The 22,334-nt window shown below is 42.7% G+C and overlaps 1 protein-coding gene across 1 annotated transcript; it reads right to left on the bottom strand.

Annotated features, from left to right (window-relative positions):
* Nucleotides 1-283: 283 nt before the first annotated feature.
* Nucleotides 284-21,873, bottom strand: impg2a (interphotoreceptor matrix proteoglycan 2a). The gene is made up of 22 exons (XM_069533249.1): nucleotides 21,538-21,873; nucleotides 21,235-21,465; nucleotides 19,606-19,772; nucleotides 19,466-19,491; nucleotides 19,338-19,370; nucleotides 19,002-19,048; nucleotides 18,810-18,880; nucleotides 18,561-18,716; nucleotides 17,229-17,287; nucleotides 17,106-17,123; nucleotides 14,623-14,831; nucleotides 12,432-12,475; nucleotides 11,183-11,318; nucleotides 9,870-10,663; nucleotides 8,845-9,132; nucleotides 8,530-8,749; nucleotides 7,837-8,047; nucleotides 6,375-6,563; nucleotides 5,423-5,624; nucleotides 4,593-4,672; nucleotides 3,988-4,054; nucleotides 284-2,207 (listed from the first exon to the last, which is right to left on the bottom strand). Exons 1-21 carry the CDS (start codon nucleotides 21,614-21,616, stop codon nucleotides 4,012-4,014), a joined length of 3,303 nt encoding a protein of 1,100 aa, XP_069389350.1. The 5' UTR covers nucleotides 21,617-21,873; the 3' UTR covers nucleotides 284-2,207; nucleotides 3,988-4,011.
* Between the last annotated feature and the right edge of the window lie 461 nt (nucleotides 21,874-22,334).

Here is a 22,334-nt window from a genome sequence, read left to right as displayed (position 1 = left end):
TGCAGTGGCAAAAAAAAAGGATAATTAGTTTCCATAATGGCGGCAGTGGGGATAGTGAGTGCAGTGTTGTGTTACCGTTTTCAAATATCTATTCAATGGGACACAAGGAGCCAAGGGAGTTACATGCTGGGGTTGAGCAATATATATATACATACATAGCTCAATCTATAATGAAAACAATATATACTACAGTAATGAGGAACAGGTACAAAGTTGCAGAAATCTGAAATATTCCCTTAATATTATACTGAAGCAAATGTACAATGGAGCTTGAGTCTGCATATGATGTAAAAACATTTTATTAGAGTGTTTACACAGCTGCACAGTATGATGACATTGTTTAAGTGGTGAAACCGTATAAAAACAATATGTTCATGTATTGAAACATTTGAGAAACATGATTCACAGCCTACAATCCAACAATACAATATGTTCACTCTTATTTACACGACAGAAGCTGGTGCGGGATGATTTGTCTTAGAGGGTGTTGAACCGTGTGCAGACGCACAAAAAGCGTGTACGTGTGTATAAAAATGACAGGCAAGATGCAGATTGCGAAAGGCGTGGCACTGTCACAAGAGTCTGCTTCACCAGTGTTTATCACTTGTGTCTGAAAGGACAGCGAAGGGACGAGAAGCATGTAATGTAAACAAGAAGCTAGGATGTGATCTGCATGTTGGACTCTGACCTCCGAACAGAACTGACGGTCACACTGGATGAGAACAAACGAAAGAACCTACAGATCGTAATCCACTGCAGCTGTGAGGATCCACTCGGGGGACGAGAGGGGTCAAGCACAACAAGTCCGGGGAGGAACGCATGAAAATACCAAAGAAAAACACTGGAATTATTCTGTCAGAAGGTTTCACATTGAGGAGCAGGATAATGGCCAAACTGGTAGGCAGATCATTCTTTACCCAGAATCGCTGGTAACCTTGAAGTTTTTTCAACATGAGCCGCAGCTTGAGGTTGTCTCTCTGAAGCACACATGTTATTTATAAGCTTGCTTTTCCTATTCTTTCACTTGCATTACATATGAGATCTGAAAGCAGACCATTTGATCAAATCCCTGGGCCGCTTGCCCCAGAGCATTTTTCCAGTGAAATGTGTTTTCACTTATTTCTGGATCCCAGCGCTGTAGAAGGTTCATGCTCCGTCTTTCTCGCCTAACCACTGTTTTCATTTTCTTATGTCTGCAACGCTTTACATTTACAAACATACACCGGAGCTTCTGACTGATGAGGCCCTTAAAGAAGCAGGAGAATCATCTGCCAGTGGAACTAGCTTGGAATAACTTTGCATTTATAGTTGTGTGGAATGTGATGGACACAAATGCTAGCACTCAATGCAGCCACTTTGTAGTTCAACATTTTGGGAAATATACTTTTTTGATTTCGAGCAAAAACTAACAGTAGATGCAGATTTTTCATATTTGTATGCGTTCCTTATACGGAAAAGACAAACTGTGGAAAATGTCTGGGCCCAATTTTCCAGACATTTTCCGGACTTTATGTTTCTGCCAAAAAATACCTATATATACTTACATTTCCCAAAATACCAAACTATTCCATTAATATATAATAATGTTTAATTATAAAGACTTGATCCTTTGGTTTTGCTTTTAAATTGTAAAGATTAGTCATTATAGATCACTACATTTCAAAGAGTGTTTTACATTAAGATAGCACCATTGACTAAAAAGCAGCAACTTTCTCTACGTCTCTCTGAAGAAGAGCTAAAGTCTCAAATGAGCCTTGTAGAGACACAAACTCTCATTCAATAATATCAACTAGCAAACAATATACATATTTTCAATCTTATAATCTTCCCTTTTTAAGTGTGGACAAATAGAATATGGGGAAACAAAAAGTCACTAAGCAAAAGTAATATACAGTATTTCATTTGTCTCTGTGAACATTTCAAGTAATAGGATGCGGTCCGGTTTGACCCGAAGGAAGACGTCCTTTGGATGAGCAGCAGAAAAAATACACAGATCCTTGATGTCACAGCTCAAGTCAAGAGAGGAAGGCACCGAGGAAGAAGAGTCAGCAGCTCAGGCAGGGACAGACGGGCAGAGAGGGGCCCTTCACTAAGACAATCATTGTGTTCTGAATGACAGTCCTTTTACACAGCGAGGTCCAGGCTCCGGGAAGCACGGCCAAGAAGAAGAAAGTAACAGAGAGCTTCACGTAACCTGAGGCATATTTCTGTAAAGCAGAAGAGATGTGTAGGTATAGAGTATATACACATTCTTAAAGTACACACAGAACAGCCTGTTAGTGTTTTGCACAAATTATTTCCAACTCTAAACCTAAGTTGTTGAATTTAATGCCTTGTAATAAAATAATATAGGTGCCACATGCAATGAACCCAGTAAAGAAACAGTTCAACGTTTGCTAGAAAAAGATTGATACCGCTCGATTGCTTGGTTATGATAAAGCTGGAGCAGCTATTAACTTAGCTTAGCAACTGGAAAAAGGGTGAAACAGAAAGCCTGGCTTTGTCCAGAGAGAAATAATCTTTCAAAATCCAAACCAAACCATGAAGATGACAATTCGTCATTTTAGTGGGGATCTGTACCGGACTATTTCTTGGCTCGGTCAAAAACTTCCTGGAGAGTCGTGTGTTTTCCTGCCAGCTGCTCCTGGCCAACAACAAAACCCTGCACGTTAACCTTTGCACAACTTTGACTTTGTTTTTCCCCACTTGTTTTTTAAGGCTCAACAAAGGAGATGTATCATATTGATTAGTGAGATGTGTCATATTGATTAGTGAGCATTAGAGGGCGCTGCTGGGCAGATTCTGTTGACTTTGGACAGAGGCTGCATATATTCACCTGTTTCCAGTCATTATTCTAGACTAAGCCAAATGCCAGCTAGCTTCAGCTACAGACACGAGAGTAATATTGATGCAACAAAGTTCCTTTGTTTCATTTCAAAACTGTCCTTCACATCTGAACTAGTGTTTCTTCTCCCATGGTGAGAGCACTTTCTTTTTCTTCTATGTCTTTTATGTCCTTTGGTCAATATATAGGATTGTATTGTTTCCGGAAAGCTCAGTCAGTTTACATAAAATGCATTTGACTTAACGTGGTGCATGCTGGTTAGAATTTTTTTCTGACTTCATCCAGTGCTGCAAAATGTCACCAGGTCACCTGAGCTTTAAACATTACAGGAGCGAGCCGGCTGCAATCAGATTGTGCGGTTGCTCTGCTCCAGCTGCAGCACCTCTGGGCCGACTTTTGAGCTTTGATTGGCTGAAGGCTTCAGTGACCTGACATATCTTAGATTTGTATTCAGAGAATTCAGATGTGTTTTCTGCTCCGTGTGTGAGTTTGTGTGTGAGGGATCGTGTGAAGCTATATAACCACTGGCAGTGTATATCTGTGTGATTCACTTTGTTTCTGCTTTGTTATTTCATGTGCGTTTTATTTAGTCTTTCTAATGTGGTGGTATGTGTTTGTTTCTCTCCAAAGAGGATGTGATGAATTCCATCTCCTGCTGACAGTTTGTTAGTCTGTGTATTTACACACTTGCCACAATAGTTTTTTTTCAGTCACTTTTGCTGTTCATTGTTCTTTGTTCAAAAACATGGGGATTTCCTAAACATCTGTTGCATCTACAAATGAAGATCGATCATTGTTCTTGTCTCACTGATGCTACGAGAAGTAGAATATTTTCGCCCCTGCAGCCGCCGGCAGATCGAATCGGCGGATCAGTCGAAAGTGACTTTATAGAAACTGATACAAACAACAACAAAACACTGTTTTTATATCGGCACTTTGGAAGGCGGTGCACAAGAGGCCAAAAACACAGAGGAAAAGAGGTGTTTCTTTCCTGTCTTTATGCATCTAGACCATAATCCTTCCCATTCCGAAAACTGTTGATATTCCTTTCCATTGACAGAAAAAATATATCTTATTGTTATGTTTTAACAAAAATCTTGAGGGGAACTTAAACTGGCAATCTACAAATGAAGGGGAAATACCTTCTTGTTGTTGACAGCAAAGTTTCAAGTCTGTGGAGCTGAGCTCTCTCTGCAGGTATCCAGGACCCTGCAAGCACATGCACATGCACACACACACACACACACACACACACACACACACACACAGAGAGAGAGAGAGACACATTGGAAATTAGTTACTTTACTTACTGCACAGACAAGTGCCCATGACTTAACTGAGGCTTTTCTGGCACAAAGACTCTGCATGGCACAGACAACAGGCATCTTCAGCCAGATCCCTCTTAAATACCCTCACAGCCATAACACACAGACACTGTTACTGCCAAACTGTTGGCAGACAAAGGAATGTCTGTGTGTCGTAATTGTTTCTGTCTCACTGTATCAGCTCCGGGCCTGGCTGCTGAAGATTTGGTAATGATAGATGTGTCTCCTCACTGATTTGGCATGGCTTGCATCCTTCATCTCCTCCAGCTCTCAGCGAACCCTTTTTTCACTTTGATTTTGTCTTCTGTCAGCATCCAGTATCTCAAACTCACTTCCCTATTTCCTCCCATCCTGTCCGGCCTGTTTATCTCATCGCAGTGTAAAGGGGGGGGGGGGGAGAAACAAGAGAGAGAGAAACTCACGCTTGATGCTGCCGTACAAAGTCTGCAAACTGCCGGTCCTTAGCGTAGAGTTCAATGATGCGTATCCTGTCTTGGATTTCCTGCAGAAACACATGATATCAGTCCAGAGGGAACATTACATCAGTGCATCACAGGCAGATAAACAGTCAAATGAGCAGAATGTGGCTCAAACATAACGCAACAATTTTCTGATTTCAAGGATTCAAAAGCAATTGGTGGAACGAAACAAGTCTGCGGCCTTCGAGTTTGCAGTCCAGATTCTTTTCAGGTAAAATGTGGAGGTGGGAAAATAAAGATGTGTCCTGGCTTTGCTTGGTAACTGGCATCCAGATGACATTGAGCAAGACACATTTACCTGACTGCACTTCAGTAAAAGTACAGTCAGGGAAATTTATTCTCCATTTGAACTATCAATCCAGACGAAAATATATATTCCTCAACACACCTCCCAAAAATAGAGCTGTAGTGTCTCCAGAGAGTATAAATCATAAAACACAAGTTTAAAAAGCATCTTTTATTCGCCTCTAACTTTCTCTGTGATCATTTATTACCTATGCCAAGGGGGGCTCTGTTATCATCACTGTTTGGTAGTTATTTAGCATTAAGCAAAAACTACTGAACTAATTTCCATGAAAATGTGTAGAGGGGTGGAGCATCACCCATGAAAGAACCTATTCAAGTTTGGATCAGAATAAATGAATAAATTATTTATTTGCTTGGCAGAAAAGCACGACTGCTTGGTAATATTTCATTGAATCATAAACTATTTGGATTTGTTTTAAACAGTAAAGGCCGTATCGTGTGACTAACACTGCGGTGCACAAACACACCTCCTTGGTTAATTCACTGTTCTCGTAGATGTGCCGTATTTCCTCGCTGCTGAAGTCCGTGGAGGCCTCAGCACTGGCGCTGCTGTACAGTGGATAGTCGGGATAGCGACGGTAGTAGTGGCTATAGCCTGTGGTCGCCTCGCTCTCGTACATGGGATTGTACTTGGTCGCCCTCTCCAGAGACGGGAGACTCTCTGCTCCCCTGCAACATGACACAGAGAAATGAGGAGAGGCTGGATGACACAGAGCCACACTGTCTCGCCGCAAAACAAAACTAAGCTTCATTGAATAAGACTTTGATTAACCTTCCCTAACCTCATGTTTATTTCCCGGTCAGACACCAGACAATCACAAAGCCTCGTGTTGGGTGTTTAAGGCTTTTTGGAAATAGATCAGTCCTATATCTGATCTGCTAATTGGCTGAAGTTAACACAGCATTTCTCTCCAGGGCTGCACACACACACACACACACACATAATCACACAAGAACCCACACAAACAGAGAAAAGAGTGAAAAAAGTGAAGAAGACGGGAGGAGAGGGAGAGAGGGAGACGGTGGCCACAATGCTGTGAATTAGGGACGGGGAAGAGATGGTGCAATGGATTATTTTGCCTGTTCAACTGAGGATACAGTCACAGGACGTCTCAGGTTATTCTGAACCCTCAAGAAAATAACCAGACTCCTCATCAGACACACTGAAGTTTCTGTTCAAACAGTTGTGTTTATTCACAGGAGTTACTGGAAAAAAAATCCTACTGGTTAATCCATCATATGGCGTTTATCTGATTAAGCTGCAGGGTGAAGGTTAAATATAATGTATATGGTAAGTATCATAAGTATCAGATTGATTTTTTATCTATTCAAACCTCCTTCTGTAGTAAGAACTAATCTACATTAATCTCTACACTCATACATGCTGTGGATTAGATGTTAACACGTGGTCTTCCTCACCTTATGGGATCCTCTGACTCATCCTTGTCGTACTGATCCCGCAACGTTCTGGCCAGGAAAAAGATCACTCCGGAGGCCACCAACAAGAAACCAGCTACGGAGGCGATCGCTATGCCAACCACCAGCGGCTCGGACACATACTCCTCACAGTGTTCCCCTCGGTACCACCAGTTCTCCCCAACACGACACCTGAGATGACGATTTGTCATAATGTCATAAAACAACTTCTGCGACTTGCTTATACAAACAAAAACAAAACATTGTACAACACAAACAGACGTAAAAACGTGTAAATCATTCAGGGAACAGCAGAACGAAGTTTCACTCTTCTGTCTATTTTTGTCTGTTGAAAGACTAGAGGATAGGGTTGATAACAGGTCTACACTCTTAATGCTCTAGATGTGTTATTGAATAATTAATTCCACGTTTTGACATAAAAAAAAGTTTGCTTTACGTCTCCATGGAACAAATCAACACTTTCAGATCAACAGTGAAGAAGTAAACAACAATCCGACAGCATCTGGAGTTGCCTGAGTGTTTTATGATGTGGTAGTGGGTGTGAAACTAAGGTTAGCACTCATCTTGGCACACACAAGCTCTCCTGTGTCTGTTCACAGTCACGCACGTCAACACTTAGCACATCTACAATAGAGCCGGAGGACATGTTTCTATCACTGATTGGAATAAAAGGTTTATAATCTTACACTCATAAACCTTTGCAGTGTCTGTTTGGACATGGTGACGTATGTGTAGATTCTATAAATGCATCTGAATTGAAAACGCTGAAGCTGCACACTTGTTTCTTTCAGCAAATACTTGTTCATCCTTAAAAAAGGAAAATAATTTGATGTTGTTTTTGGTGTAATTTCAGGTTGAGCCACAGTCTGCTCAGTATAATTAGATCGTTGCGATTATGTCTTAACAAACTGTATTTGTTATTTTTATTCACTCACATTTAAGGCTTTAGTGTCAATAAATGAAAATTGTAAGCAGCCACAGTTTGAGTCAAATGATAACATGTTGATTTTCTTAAATTGCTTAAATTACTTTGGCCAAATATATAAATATTTGAAGATGGTTAATTGTTTTTTGCAGCCAACAAAGGTGTAAACAAATCTTGATTCCATTTAATGTTTATAGCCTCATTATATTTCATTAGCCTTGAGACCTGAACATATTTTGCGTCACAAATATACGGAACTTAATTTGAAAAAGCTTTTTTGAACAAAGGTTTGAAACGCACCGGGCGTCTCTCCTCTACACATGATCCACATCCAGCCAAACAAAGCACCTTTAAAACCCAAAGCTCTAAGACTCTGGCCTCCTTCAAGATCTGCGGTAACGCTTGAAAATCTGTTTTGGATTACGTGATGGAGCACTGGCGTCTGAAACCTGCAAACTCAGACGCTCTTTCCCGCACACACTCACAGAGAGACGATCACTTCCCCTAACCCCCACCCACCTGCAGATGGCTCCCTGGCCGGGGATGATGTCACACTTGCCGTCATTGAGGCAGAAGTCAGTCCGCAGATCGCAGATGCTCTGACAGGGCAGGTCGTCCACACTGAAGTAGCCGGCGTTACAGACACACTCCGCCTCCCCAGACCACTTGTTCACCTTACACTCTGCATACTCGTTACAGGCCTGGAACTTACAGGGGTCAGCCTGGTCCCCTGGATGATGAAGAAACAGGAAGAGCTGTGACTGACAAGCAGGTTGATTGTGGGTTTGCTATTTAAAAAGTCCAGATTTTAAAAAAGGTAACAGAGTTGAAGAAATAGATTGATTTACTTTTTTGTTATATGAGAAGATCTACATGTCTGCTCATGTCAGTCTGGTAAATACAGAGTTAGAGCAGCTTAATACAAAGAGATCCAGCCTGGTGCACTGGCTGCGACTCAGACAGATTATCAGAGCTCATCCAAAACATAAGCATGAATTAATGGTATCATCAGTGGCAGATTACAAGCTGACTGATACACAGGAGCCTGGAGGAAGACACCACACGAGGAAGTGAAATGTTGTGCTGGCTCAGATAATATAACTAAGCTATATTATACAAAGGAGGAGGATATAATACACACAGAAATAAGAAGGACTGCTTATTTATCGGTTTTAAGTGTTCTGTAGTTAATAAAATGTGCTCATCACCCACCTGACTCGACATCCAGAGAGTACTTATCAATGGCCAGGTTCATGGTCTGGTAGGCTGTGTTACAGAAGTCCTCCAGGATCAGGTAGACGGTGGTGGTGACGGCCTGAGCCACAGGTTTCCCAAATTTCATCCGGCTGTTCACCACAATGCTTCCGTTCCTGAAGTTCAGGATCTCCAGGTTCTCAAAGTGACTCAGGTTGGACTGCAGGTAGGGCACGAGCTGAGGGAAAAGATTTTAGAAAAGAAAAAATTGATTTTACAAATCAATACAACAGTGCGACCGATGAGAGCCATGAGGGACTGTGAGAAGTTCACCAGCTCTAGAAAGCGTTGCTCCAAAGCTTTGTACTCTGCCGAGCTCTTGTTGAAGAGATCGTCGGAGAAGATCATGTTGGTCACCCTCAGGCTGAAGAACACCATCAGCGCTCGTCCGGGGTTCGCAGGCATGGAGATGCTGACCTGGTCGGTGCCGTGTGCCACACCGAACGGGAATCCAGTGCTGCCTTCCTCCGTGTGGTTAATCAAACCATAACCATAATGAACCACGTCGAAGCCCGGGTCTCCAATGGTGGCGTCATCCAAGCCTTCGATAGAGGTCTGGATCTGGAGAAATTCAGCATCATGTTACTGACGCTTGTTTTGACTTTTGAACCTAAAATTGTAAATGACCATTGAATTAAGTGTATGGGTGTTTTTTGTTGTTGCAGAACTAGTCTCTCCAGGTTGCATGACTTTTTACCGACTTACTAAAAATAGTACGTTCCAAGTTAGTGGACCAGGAGAGAGGTGACACTGTTAATTAGCTTAATCTGTGATTTGTGCAGAGCGAGTACATTAGTTTGTGACTCCACGTGTGTCATGATTCAAATCCTGGGGTAACCTACAGAGATCTGAAGTTACAGTCTGGTCATTTACCATCACCACAAACTGACCATTGAAAGAAATATATAAACTACCTCCCACTTTGTACAATGCAGGAGAAACTGAGTTGCCAATCACTGAACAGTAATCAGTGTTTTTAGCAGGCTGAGCTAATCTGGTCCAAATTCTTCAAGTAGAAATCCAGAATATTGTAAGAAAAGTGACTGTTTGTTTGCTATGAGCTGCTCTAGTCTGTGGTACATCATGGAAAATGCTGTTCCCATTGTTTCTATGTTTTAGTTTTTTCCCTGTGGACTTCATTGTGTGACTCTGGCCATGACGGGACAGGCTCGATTAATTTTCTCTCGGGTTTGGACAGAAACTTGCATCCCGAGCTGCACATGTGGTCTTATTTGTGCAAGGAATCAGAATTAAGCATCCAAAACCAAATCCTGTTTCAGTTTTAATTTAATTTTTACCTCCACCAGTGAAGGGATGACGATGTCAGGTAGCCCCTCAGAGGCAGGGTTAACGTCAGAGACGCGGGTGAAAGGCGACTCCCTCTCTGGAGACAGGGCAGTTGGTTGGACAGGATTCAAAGAATCTGTCCCAGGTGGTTCTTCTTCATCCTTGTTCACCAGTAAAACCTCTTCCTCCGTGAGATCTTCTGTTGAGATTGAGGGAGCTCCTGTGGCCTCTTCCTCTACTGCCGGTGCTTCAGGTGTCCCTGAGTCGACCGGCACCTCTTGTCCTTCGCTCTCTGCTGCCTCCTCCACACTGTGATCTTCAATTACAGATTCCTCAAAAGTTTCAGATGGTTCAATGTCCAATATCACATCTACGGCTGCATCTTTGGGGTTTTCCTCCTCAACTGCAAGTGGAACATCGGTGAGGTTTGAATCTTCATTTATCACCTCCACCGACTCTTCATCCACAGGAAACAGACTGATTTCTGATGAATCTGGTTGTGATGCTTCACCTGCTACATCTACAGCCTCGAGAGACGGGATGAGAGCAGGCAGGCCTTCTTCTTCCGAACTCTCCGTCTCCTCTGGATTTTCTACGTCCTCTCCCGAGTCTGAGGCTGTGGTCAGCTGCAGCAGGTCCTCCAGGTCAGAGCCGGAGGCCTCGACCTCCATCGGTGGTTCAGACAGCGTGACGTCCTCTGGCAGCTCAGGGGAGGGAAGTTCAGCCGGTAAATTCTCTGGTGGGGGGTTCTCTACAGCAGCCGTCTGCACAGTGTCCTCCAGCAACAGACCCTCCTCCTCGATGACTGGAAAAACAAAGATAAGAAGTTCAGTTTGCCTGCCGGTCTCCCTTTTCAGGAACTGGCTGCCTTTTACCAGACCTCACAAGATCTATGTGGCAAACCAAAGAAAATATTTTCAGTAAGAGATTCACGAAATGAGAACTGAAAGATACAGAAACACTTCAGTACAAACACAGAGTACTTTTTTTTAATAAAGTTTGGGTGTCCATCCTCCATTCAGGGCTGATACACACATATGGGAGTAAAAGAATTTGATGAGAAAGATAAGATGTTATTATCAAACCCTCATGACAAAGAAATATAATTGAAGCTTGATATTTATATAAAATAATTTATTATGACATTAAATATGACATTTTTGAAGTTAATTTCAGCAAACAAACACAGATACTGATACGTCTGTGAAAGGCTCATATTGAACGATCATATCATTCAGGCTCTTTCTGAAATCCCTGAGTAAAGTGCAAGACTGTTACAAAAAGGAGGAACTAGGGTGAAGGTGACAGGAGGAGTCACACTCACTGTCAGCTTCAGGTGCACTGGTGATCAGGAGGGGAGCCGCAGACACAACAGTGCTCTCCTCCAGAACAATAACGTCGACATCTTCAACGTCCTCTTCCAGGATCTTGATTTCCTGCGGCTCGTCCACAACAACCACCTGCATCACAAACAGCTTCTGTCATGTGAACTGTTTACAGATATTTCATCAGAGTGAGCCGTGCCAATCAGGCCAATCAGAGCTCCTGCAGCTCCAGTTCAGGACACAAAGCTGACATATATTTAAATTAAAACATTCAGCACATAGAGACAAAAAATTAACTCTAATGAAGACTGGATATAAAAGGTCGACCAAATAAAAGGACAAGAAAATTGTTAAATTATATAATAACAGACTAAAAAACTCTGTTTCATTTCAGATTTCTGAGATTCCAGAAAACTGTCTGATCATCCCAGAACCACTTTCAGGCATCGTGACTCTCACAAACTCCAAGTCACACAATAATTGATCTGATTAGTGACGGCCGACCAGCTCAGGGTTACATCGAGCAGAATCTGTACAGTGTCTGTCTGAATTTAGGAGGAAAGCAGAACCACGACGTAACTGTTTTAATGAACTTTTTGAATAAACTGATTTACTTATTTTATTCTGCAGAAACTTCCAATATTAACTCAATGAAAACTTGAAAAAGCAGAAGCTGAATCTGGAATGTTCAGAATCTAAACTGAGGCAGTGAAGTGTGTCTGTGGCACAGTAGCTCTCCGCTCTAGACTGTGAATCAATTACTGATGAAGTTTGCCATTTCCCCCAATTCATCTAATGAGTCAAATTAATCACCCGGCAAAACGGAGCTGTGAAGATGCATTTAGTGCAACGTAAACTGTGATGATCATTAAAGAACACACAGTGTTACGGGTCTGAATGGACTCATGTGTGCAGTGTCTCCTCCTGACGCTCTGTGGTGTGGTGCACTGTAGCTTCTGCCCCAGAATAGCAGTGGATTATTATAGCGAAGAGCCAAACTAATCCTGAAAGCCTCACTTCATCCTAGCTGGTGAGCTCATCCCCTACCTGCTCTCCGTGGTGTGGCTCTGGATAACATCACAAAGCCAGTTACAGATAAACCCAACATCAGTCATACTACGACTGTCAGCGTCCTGAAACAAGAGCGATTCGTCATCTCTGTGTGTGTGTGATGCTGAAAGAAGCGTGGAAGGCCTGGAGAGAGAGCGGTGGTTGTCACGATAGCTGCGGAGGTAACTTGTTACTCACCATGGCTCCGTCCGCAGCGCTGACAGACTCTGGGATTTCAGACACTGCGAAACCAGAGGTGAAACCAATATTAATACAAACTGACACAGAGGAGGCGAATGTGCCAAACGGCCTGAATAATCCTGCCTGCCAGGATCTAGAAAATCATTTAACAGTCGCCGCTTCGGCACTGACAGCCTCCATTCCTTCGTTACCTTCAGGGGTAAACATCCACAAATCAGTGCTAGAAATCTGGAGTGAATATCATCCACTGTGAGCCAAGGCTATTACTGCGAGCAGAGCCGAAGCCAAGCTGTGCCTTTAAGTTCCCCCGGCCACACATGTCGGCCATATGAGACTGTTTAGCCATTATTTCTCATGTCGCAGCCCATAACTAATGGAAGCATTAGATGGCATCCATCTGCATGGGAGGTCGCTAACACGGTAAACTAATGACACACTTTATCTGGAAAACATGAGCGTGTGGGGGGGGGGGTCGTCTCACAGGAGGAGGTGGATGGTTTAGACATTATCACACATCACATTCAGTTTCATCACATTTCTGGGAAACAGACAGAAGTAAGAGGTGGCTACCCGACTTACTGAGTGTCTAACTCCAACACAGGTAGTGGTTTGGATCTGCCTAGTGTGTGTGTGTGTGTGTGTGTGTGTGTGTGTGTGTGTGTGTGTGTGTGTGTGTGTGTGTGTGTCTACAGTGAATTTGAAGGGGAACTCTGCCAACTCATCCAAGTCTGTTAACAGGTATTAGAGAGCACTACTGCATGTGGGTAAACAAGAGGAGCTCGGAGGACTGTTTCTTTACCTCCACCAACAAGGGGATGTTTTCGTCTGTGCTTGTTAGTCAGTTAGTGGGATTATGGCACCGGACGGATTTCCACGAAACTTGGTGGAAGGATGCATTATGGGTCGGGATTCCTGTGATTTTATTCCCTCCATCATGACTCCTGTGGTGTTTACTCTTGTTTGTATGTTTTCACCTGATACTTTTCTATACCTCCGCCTGAATGTTGATATATGTTGTTACTCTGACTCCTTATTTTAACAATGAAATGTAGACGTTTGTATTTATGACAGTTTAGCCTGAATCTGTTCAGGAAAACCATCTTTTGATGTGATGTATGTGTTATACATTCTATGTATATTCATTATGATATTTACGATGACATGCACATAGTCTTTATTGCTGATACATCACGTGATTTGTTCAAATTGGATTTTGGGTTTTTTCACTGGATGTGGGTCTTCAACATTGTGAGATGGGGCGACTTTGGACACTTTCACAGATTTCCCTGGGAAGTGATGAGAGTGTGAATGAGTCCAGTTTGACTGCATTTTAGGGAACTAGGAGGTAAACGCTCTATTCGTTTTTAAATGCTGTTACGAAGGCGATTGATCTTGCTTTGGGTTCTTGAAGCTGTTTCACGCTCTCATCTGAAGCGCTGCTACAGAGCTGTGGAGAAGGACCTGACCTGGATGACTGAGCATCTTCACAGACCTTCTCTATTATCTCCCTGACAAAACAAACCCAACGCTCACAGCACTTGTTGCTTATCAGATATGACTCAGCCAATTCTCCAACTCAAGGAAGGTTTGTGACAAGAAAGAAAAACATGGAAGGTGAAATACAAAAGATGGTTGTGCCGCTTCGATTTGATTCTTTGTCTTATACACTCTGACAATATCAAATCGCTGGAGTTTAAGAGTTGACTGTGATCATTTGCTGGGTTTGAGCCAAATTAAAGGATTAAATCAAAGCCTAAAAACGTCAATTTTTGCCGAGTTTGACTGTGCAGACCGTTTAATAATGAGGATTTAAATGTGGCACAGAGTAAAAGACACAGATCTTATAAATGACGACTCTGTTGTTTGTTCACTTTTAGCTGAAACTCGTTAGAAATACGTGTCCGTACTCTCTGACAGAGGGCAGACAAATAGGAAACAGATGAGACTATTAAAACCCTGGAACGTTTTCTCAAGTGTTGTAAGCATACGTTGTAATATCACTGCTGAGTCTACAGGGCCTCTTCTTGATTTGACACTTGGAGCTTCGCCCTGTGCTGCGTGCACGTCCCCTGCCAACGTCTTCCCAGTGACTTTGCTGCAATGCCAAAGAAATAATTGGCTATAGAGAAAATATAAAAGAGGTGCATGTGTGTGTGTGTGTTCTGTTTGAGCGCAGTCATCGTCTTACCAGCCTCCAGCTCGTTGTTGTGCAGAGCCTCAGTGACAAAGTTCTTGACCTCGCTGATGGTGTACACCACAGTGGGCCGCTCCTTGACCTCGTGGTACGAGTTCTCCACCCGGTTCGACTGCAGGGTCAGGTAGTCCAGCTGCTCGTTGCTCACACCCGCTGCGTCCACGGCCACGGTGACGGCGTAGTCAATCACTAAGCCCTCCAACCTGAGGACACAAATAAAAACTCAAATAATTCAATATATGATGACTGATTGTCCTAATTGAAGTCTTCTTGTGAACTGTAACTTTAGATAGATGTAATGTGTCTCGTCTCAATGCAATACTGTTATAAAGAGGCCAATCAGCCTCGACTCCATAGTGTCATGACTGTGCAAAAGCATTTACATTAAGTTGACTCCTGAATATATTTAAATATTCTCACACCTTTCAAAGATCTTATTGTTTCCAAAGTCAAAAATTAGCTTTTAGTCTAAATTCTCATTTATTTTACTGTTTTACTTCTGCATTATTCCCCAGTCCTCTCTCTCTGGGTTCAAAATCTATATTCATTTTACATCCATGTTTTTACTCAGAGTGTTTCAAGGGTTTTTTTTGGCCCTGAGGCAAAAGGGACTTGGGGGCCCTGTATCAAACCAAAATTGTCGTTGCTGTGGACTAACGTCATCAGCCGTTGTCAGGGGCCACAGACAGTTGCCCACTTTGCCGAACTTGTTGTGACACAAGTGATTTTACAGAAAGAAAGTGGTAAACAAACGTCTCCTCGATCAGAGAGCAGTTCTCTAAGAAATCACTCCAACACTAGTGTGATTTAACATCAGACTTGTGAAAATAGTTGTTGAGCGCTCACAGATGACTGATGACTGCAGCGATCTACTCTCGCCTGGAACGCAGGAGTTTCAACCATATAGGTCAGAAACGGGCCGAGTCAGCAGAACCATCAATATAACATCATAATAAACCTGGAAATCTCACAACAGATTCCAGACTGTGGAAAAAAAAACATATATCTGCCTTTATTTGACGACTGGGAACTCTCCACTCTGACCTAGTTTGTGGGGATTATGGCAAACAGCTGAGCACGAGCCAAACCACAGTCGGCCCCGTTCAGACGGAGATCCTTATTTTCCCCCCTCTAGCTTCACACGCTCACACAGAGCTGTGTGGCAGCATCACTGCACCACTGTGGGGAATTGTAAACATCACCAAATTCCATAGTATAGTTAACAAGTAAATCAAAATAAAAACAGCAAAGCGTGTTTAAATTCATATAAACTTTACTTTACTTTGCTTTTTTACAGCAGTCGGTGACAACTAAATCATTTCATTATAATTCTTAGTAGTACTATTTTAAAGTGATTGTACTTCACTTGAATGATTCCATTTTCTGCTATCTTATAGTTTTATCCCGTAATATTTCATTGTATTCTCACTTGCTGAGCACTTTATTAGGAACACCATTATCATACAGATCCCACTAGATTGTGGGTTTTAACATTTAATTCTGGTTTCAGGTTGTCACAAACCAGAATTCATAGTTTCTGTCAGCTGCATATTGCTGCTGCACACATCTACCACATTCCATAGGATTTCTGTTGGACTGAGACCTGGTGTCTGGAGGCCGTTTAAGTTCACTGCACTCATCGTCATGCTCATGAAAGCAGCCCACAAAAAAACATGCCCCACACCATCAAACCATTACCACCGAGTTGACGGCTTGGTTTCATGTTTTTAAAATCAAATTCTGACCCTGTTGTCTGCAGCCTCAGCAGAACTCATGATTCATTACACCAGTCTCCATTTTTTATTATTCAGCGGTCCAGTTTTGGTGAAGCCTCTGAAGCCTCAGATGTCATGGCCTCAGAGTTTGCTGTGCATTCAGATGAGAAGTAAAGCATGGTTATCTGAGGGGCTCTGGATGAAACCTTATAGACTTGAGACCTTTGACTTTAAATTGTAAAGCTGCAATTGTGATGCAAGAATTAATTTTTCCACTGTGGTATTATTTCACTTAAATAAAATGATATTTGGATACTTCCTGCACTGGTCGTACAGTTGCACAAGAAACTGTCCCTGTCTTTTTAAATTCCTCCTCTTAACCTCTTTTCTCTTTCTCTCTACACTTCCTCCTCCTCCTCCTCCTCCTCTTCCTTCTACTCTCAGCCCGTCCACCAGAGGCTGATTGGTGAGGTCGTAAAGCCACAATAATCGTCTCTATAGATAAACAGCTGCTCGCTCGGTTTGGGGCCATCTGATCCCACTTAACAGGTGAGTGACCGTACTAAGACCATTAACACAGGCAACTAGTGACACACCTCAACACGTGCCCACACCCACAGGTAAACACAGAGTGGGATGAAGGTGATGCCACACACACTCACTGCTGCAGCTAAGGAAATGCTGTGGGGGATCTCGGGGCTTAGATACAAGACAGGACAGGAAGAACAATTCAAGGTGAAACTGCCTGAAGTGATGACTCACCCTTGGCTGTCCTGAGGCCTGCATGAAACACAGAGAAGCTGTTAAACCTCTGCAGAGAGCGGAGAAGGTGTTGAAGCTACAAAGTTTGGTCGTAACGTGAGGACACGGCAGGGAGAGACTGACCTGAAGTCCAGCACTGACACACTCTTAAACCCAGGAAGACCCTCCAGAGCGTCTTCGATCTGCAAACACAAAGACGATCGGGCATCAAGAGGCGAGCCGCAGCTCGTTGTTTCTCAATAAATCCTTCAAGGAGGTTTTTGAGCAAGATTATGCAAAAACTACTGGACGGAATATCATGAAACTTGGTGGAAGGATGGGGGTCTTGGTCAGGAGAGAGCCCATTAAATTTGAGCAGAGATCCAGGGGGACGGATCGAGAACATTCTTTGACATTGTAAGACGGGAATTCTTTCAGCATTTTCCCAGAAAATAATTAAAGGTTGGATTTAAGGGGATTGTTGGGCCTTGACAGAGGTTTGCACTCTGCTGAGTTGTCAGCAGAATAATGCAAAAACTAAAGAATCAATTTCCACCAAACTTGGTGAATGGATGGAGCCTGAAGAACCCAGTTCATCAGATATTTCCACAATAAGAGCCAGACAATCATGTTGACGATGGTTCGGCCTTGTTTGGCCTTTTGTCTTCGTTTGGCAAAATAAATCAGATTTCTTGGTGCAAAACAGCTCAAATTTTTCCTCAAGAGGCGGACTGCTGCACCATGGTCACCTTGAACAGAACTCTAATTTGTCCCCAAGGTCTGTTACATCGAAACTCAATGACCGGGTTTATTTAATCCACCAGAGAAGGAGGATGCCAGAAAACCTCCACTCCCTCATTCACTACCTCTGAGTCTCCGGTCCCTGTCCCTCCACTTCCACATTGACTTTAATCCCTTAAGGCACGTGAGCTTGTGTGTGTGGTGTAGTGTATGAAGGTATTCAAATCCTACACGTACAACAAAACGCTGCAGAAAACAAAATTTTAGGTGATTAGGAGGAATGAGTTCCTTTAAGGATATAAAATCATGTGTTTAAGATGCGATTGTTAACAAGCTGTGTGCCGAGCTGACTGCTGGGGAAAGCACAGAAATTATTTTGCTGAATTTTGGGAGTACCCGTAAAAACCCCTGAAGTCGCCCTAAGGTGAGTATCTGTGCAAACATATGAAAATTTTATCTTTTCCCAAGATGCATCATTAAGCTGTATTTTTATCACATGGTTATTTCACCAAAAACAAACCTGTAACATAAAATCTGTGGTCTCTGAACCCCGGCCTCAGAGAGGTTGGGTTTAACCACCACTGCAGTTAAAGTGCACGTTATTAAAACTAACAATGCATCCATCACAGAACATAAACCTGGACATACAGCAGCTCCAGACCAGAGCCAACATACAGCAGCAGAGATGGAAGTCGTAAGTGCGACAGACAGGAGGAGACTGAGCCAGACACAAACCTTCTCTGCCAGCTGTCGACTGAGCGTCTGGAACTGGAGGCTGACTGGATCCTCCAGCTCTTCGCTGTACGTCTGCCCGGTCAGGACGATGCTGAGCTCCACCACCTGCTCCAGCATGGCGGGCGTGGGAGGCTGCACGGCGATGTCGTTGTCCAGCTGCTCCACGAGAAGGAGACACAGTTTAAAATGCAATGCAGGTGCATATATACATCGAGTAAGAAGTGTATGGATGTATTTGTGTTTACTCACCGTACTCTCCTCCACATCTGGGGTGATGATGGCTGCATCCACCACCTCCTCCTCTATCTTAGCTGCTTCTTCTGATTGGTTGAGTTCATGTGCAAAAAGAAGATGCGAGTTTATTCCAGGTGGAAGAGGTTAAACCATTAGTAACTACATCCTGTGTGTGTGACAGGTACTAAGATGGACGGGGTCACTGACCTAGTTTAGGAGCTTCAGTAGTTTTTGATGCGTCTGGTGCCGGAGTGCTGTGAGAGAGAAGAGATGCAACCAAACTCACATCACTTATAATAAAAAGAAAACACAGCACACAGGCTTCAAAGGGGATAAACACTTAGTGAGAGATGAGACCGACATGTTTCCTTGACGTCTCTTTGTCAACAATGAGAAGGCAAACACACGACAGTAAAACATAACAACATCCAACAGGGAAATAAAATCAAACACAAACTGATAAACAGGAGAATTCTGAAGTCGTGTTGTAACTGAGGAGTGTGAACTCGAACAGGTTTGAGTGAAAAGTCTCGACTAACTCACCTGCACATATTTTGCCAGGACTTGGTGGGTTCACTACATTCAACGAGAAAAACAACACATTTACAAAACTCTGATTTTATGAGTTTGGAGATCACTGAATCAGCGTGTGAGCACATGGGAAGTTTTACCTTTTCAAAGCAGGCCGTGACATTCTCTGAAAAAGAGAAGAATATTGTTTAGTAACAGTATCAGCCGCCTGCAGAGATGTTTATTATCCCCTGTGCTGCTAATATACAAACTTTTATTAATTCATTAGTCATCCACAAACCTTTCTAACCAGAGCCTCGTGCTCCTCGGACTGGCTGAAGTAGCCGCCAACATTTTGTGCCGTGGCTGTGCCTTCCTGGCACTGGCTCATCCAGCTTTGGTACTCCTCTTGCTCCGGGAGTCGGTCCCAGAAGATCTTGAAAGCCTCCCATATGGTCTCCTGGCACACTGGTCAGAGCAGGGAAACACAGCATCCACTTAAAACTAAGTTACACAGCACATTTAGAGAAACATTTTCCATATTATTTTTCTTTCTACAGCTCGGTAACGACTGTAAGTGCACTTTAAATTCTTGTAAAAGGCATTCAAGGTTAGAATCCCCACTCTGCCGCCTCATTAGTGGAGGAATAGTATCAACTTTTAAATCGTTCAAACAATGAAAGACCTTTTTTGCAAAAATATATATCATCAGCTCAAAGTGCTGACGCTCATATCTAACTCTGCCATGTTTGCATCATGACATAACCCCCTTTTCATGAGTGAGCCGACTGGGCACTGATCCAAAGTCGGTGCATGGACATATGCTCGGATCTCCTCCTCTTATCAACGCCGTCTGGGAAACACGAGACTCTGGTGGTCACCTCTAGATCCAAATTGTACTTCTTACATAACAAACGTCACATTTACACCTTCACAGACGCACATATGTTGAATGCTCCTCCGCACCTGGTGCTCTGCAGCTCCATGTGCTCCCGTCTCAAACACAGATAAATCAAGCCGTGTATTAAATGTCTAGATTCTTTACTTCATGGAAAGTAGAGATACCACAATGCATTTGGAATGGCACTTAAGTGGTTAAATTACTTTATTTTTGAATGTGCTTGTTGTTTGAACTTACTTTTATTTTCTAAGTCTCCTTGTATCATTTCATTTGATGTTTTAAATGATTTTATAAAAAAAATAATGTTTTTAATCGTCTTGTAAAGCACTTTGTAACTTTGTTTTGAAAGATGCAATATAAATAAAGATTATTATTAGTACTGTATTCATACACATATGCATCATCATCAAAATACAAATAAAGTATTAAAGTACTGAGTACTTCATTTTAGATTTATTTTTGGTTACTGATTAGTTTCATTTCAGTTACTGTTGTATTTGGTGAAGTTGGAACTAATTTGAACAACTTAATACACAGTTTGTTCATTTATTCTATAATAACGAACTATTTATAGTCTTTGTTGTGATCTCAACTGTGTTTGGGGCCAGAACCTCAAAGCGACACAAGAATTTCATACCAAAATTGGAGGTGGTTGAGGTGCATTGTGGGTAACGTAGGCACTAGATATTGATAAGATATCTCTGATTCTGCTGCATCGATTTTTTTTTAACTACCTTCAATGTTAAACTGGTTGAGTTCTTAATTAAACCTCAACTAAGTATCTACTGACTGATGTCGTCTGTAGTTTGCTTGAAGCGACTGTGAAGAGACACATCTGTCAGAAGTAGACCACAGTCGGTTTGAGTGTAAATCTCATCAGGCCTAATTGCTCCTGGTGACCTCACAAATGTCAAAAGGTTAAAACTCCTTCCTATTGGACATTTCACTCAATGAACAATCTCACTAGATCAATGTATTTATATTGTTAGACTGTTTCTCTGCACTGTGAGCTCCTCTCCTTTATCTCACCTCTCAGATGAAAGTAGCTCAGATGGTTTGAAACAACCTGCTGCGCTGTCTCCTGCGCGCACAGTTTGACTCCACTCGGGAAAAGGATGTTCCTCTTCTTTCGAGAGACGACCGCGTGGCCTTCGTGTGATGCCTTCACATCAGATACTCGAACGATGTGTGGAAACGCCACCGGCTCCTGACTGTAAGGCAGATTGAATTGTCCCATAGAGGAACCTTCCAGTGTTGCACCTGGAAAAGACGTTTAGGACTTTGAATCTGAGAAATGGACCAGATACTGATGAGTGCAGAATTTAAACGTACCTGTCCTTATGTCCAGAAATATGATGAGAAAACTGAATGCAACAGGATAAAAAACACATTTCCACGACACGAAACTCATATTAAATCTGTAGTTGTGTTTAAATCCGTAGAAATGGATCAAGAAAACTTCCTGTCAAGTCGTTCAGCAGTGATGTGAAAAGCTTCTTACAAGTTTGCATAGTTCAAAAATGTCCAGACATTGAAAAAAAAACTAAAATCCCAGAAGCCCAATGCTAGAAATCGTTTGACGATACAATCGCATACTGGTTTCCTGCGTTCCCCTGAAGAGAGGTGTGTCCCATGGTGCGGAGAGGACAGCTCCTGGCTGAGGGAAGATAGGCAGATGGCCCCCGGAGAGAGAGAGGGGGGGGCCTTTTTTTAATGCTCCCTAATCCTGTTTACTCTAAGCCTTTTAGAGGAGCTAGTTAGTGGAGCAGTGCTGGTGAGGGAGGGCGCTTAGTGTGGAGAAAACACTGAGGGAGAGGAGGTGAGAAACGCTGCAGAACCATAAACAAGCACAGGAGATGCAGCACACATGGATATTATGACAGAGGACTGACTCTTGCATGGGATTAAAACAGGAGTTAATGTGTTCTGATGGAAATCTTAAAGTCTCCAACCCTGGTCGTTCAGTTTCACGGGGGAGTCCCAGCCTGACAAACGCCTGCAGACATCATAATGACTCGTGTCTGGTGCTGTAGAACAATCACTTATTCCACTGCAGCATAAAAGACATAAAGTGCTGATCTGGCAGCTGCAGACGAGTTCAAGAATTGCTTCACCTCAACTTCTTTTTA

The sequence above is a fragment of the Paralichthys olivaceus genome, chromosome 10, assembly GCF_024713975.1.
Source record: "Paralichthys olivaceus isolate ysfri-2021 chromosome 10, ASM2471397v2, whole genome shotgun sequence".
NCBI classification, from domain to species: Eukaryota; Metazoa; Chordata; class Actinopteri; order Pleuronectiformes; family Paralichthyidae; genus Paralichthys; species Paralichthys olivaceus.
This window is presented reverse-complemented; position numbering and strand designations above follow the sequence as displayed.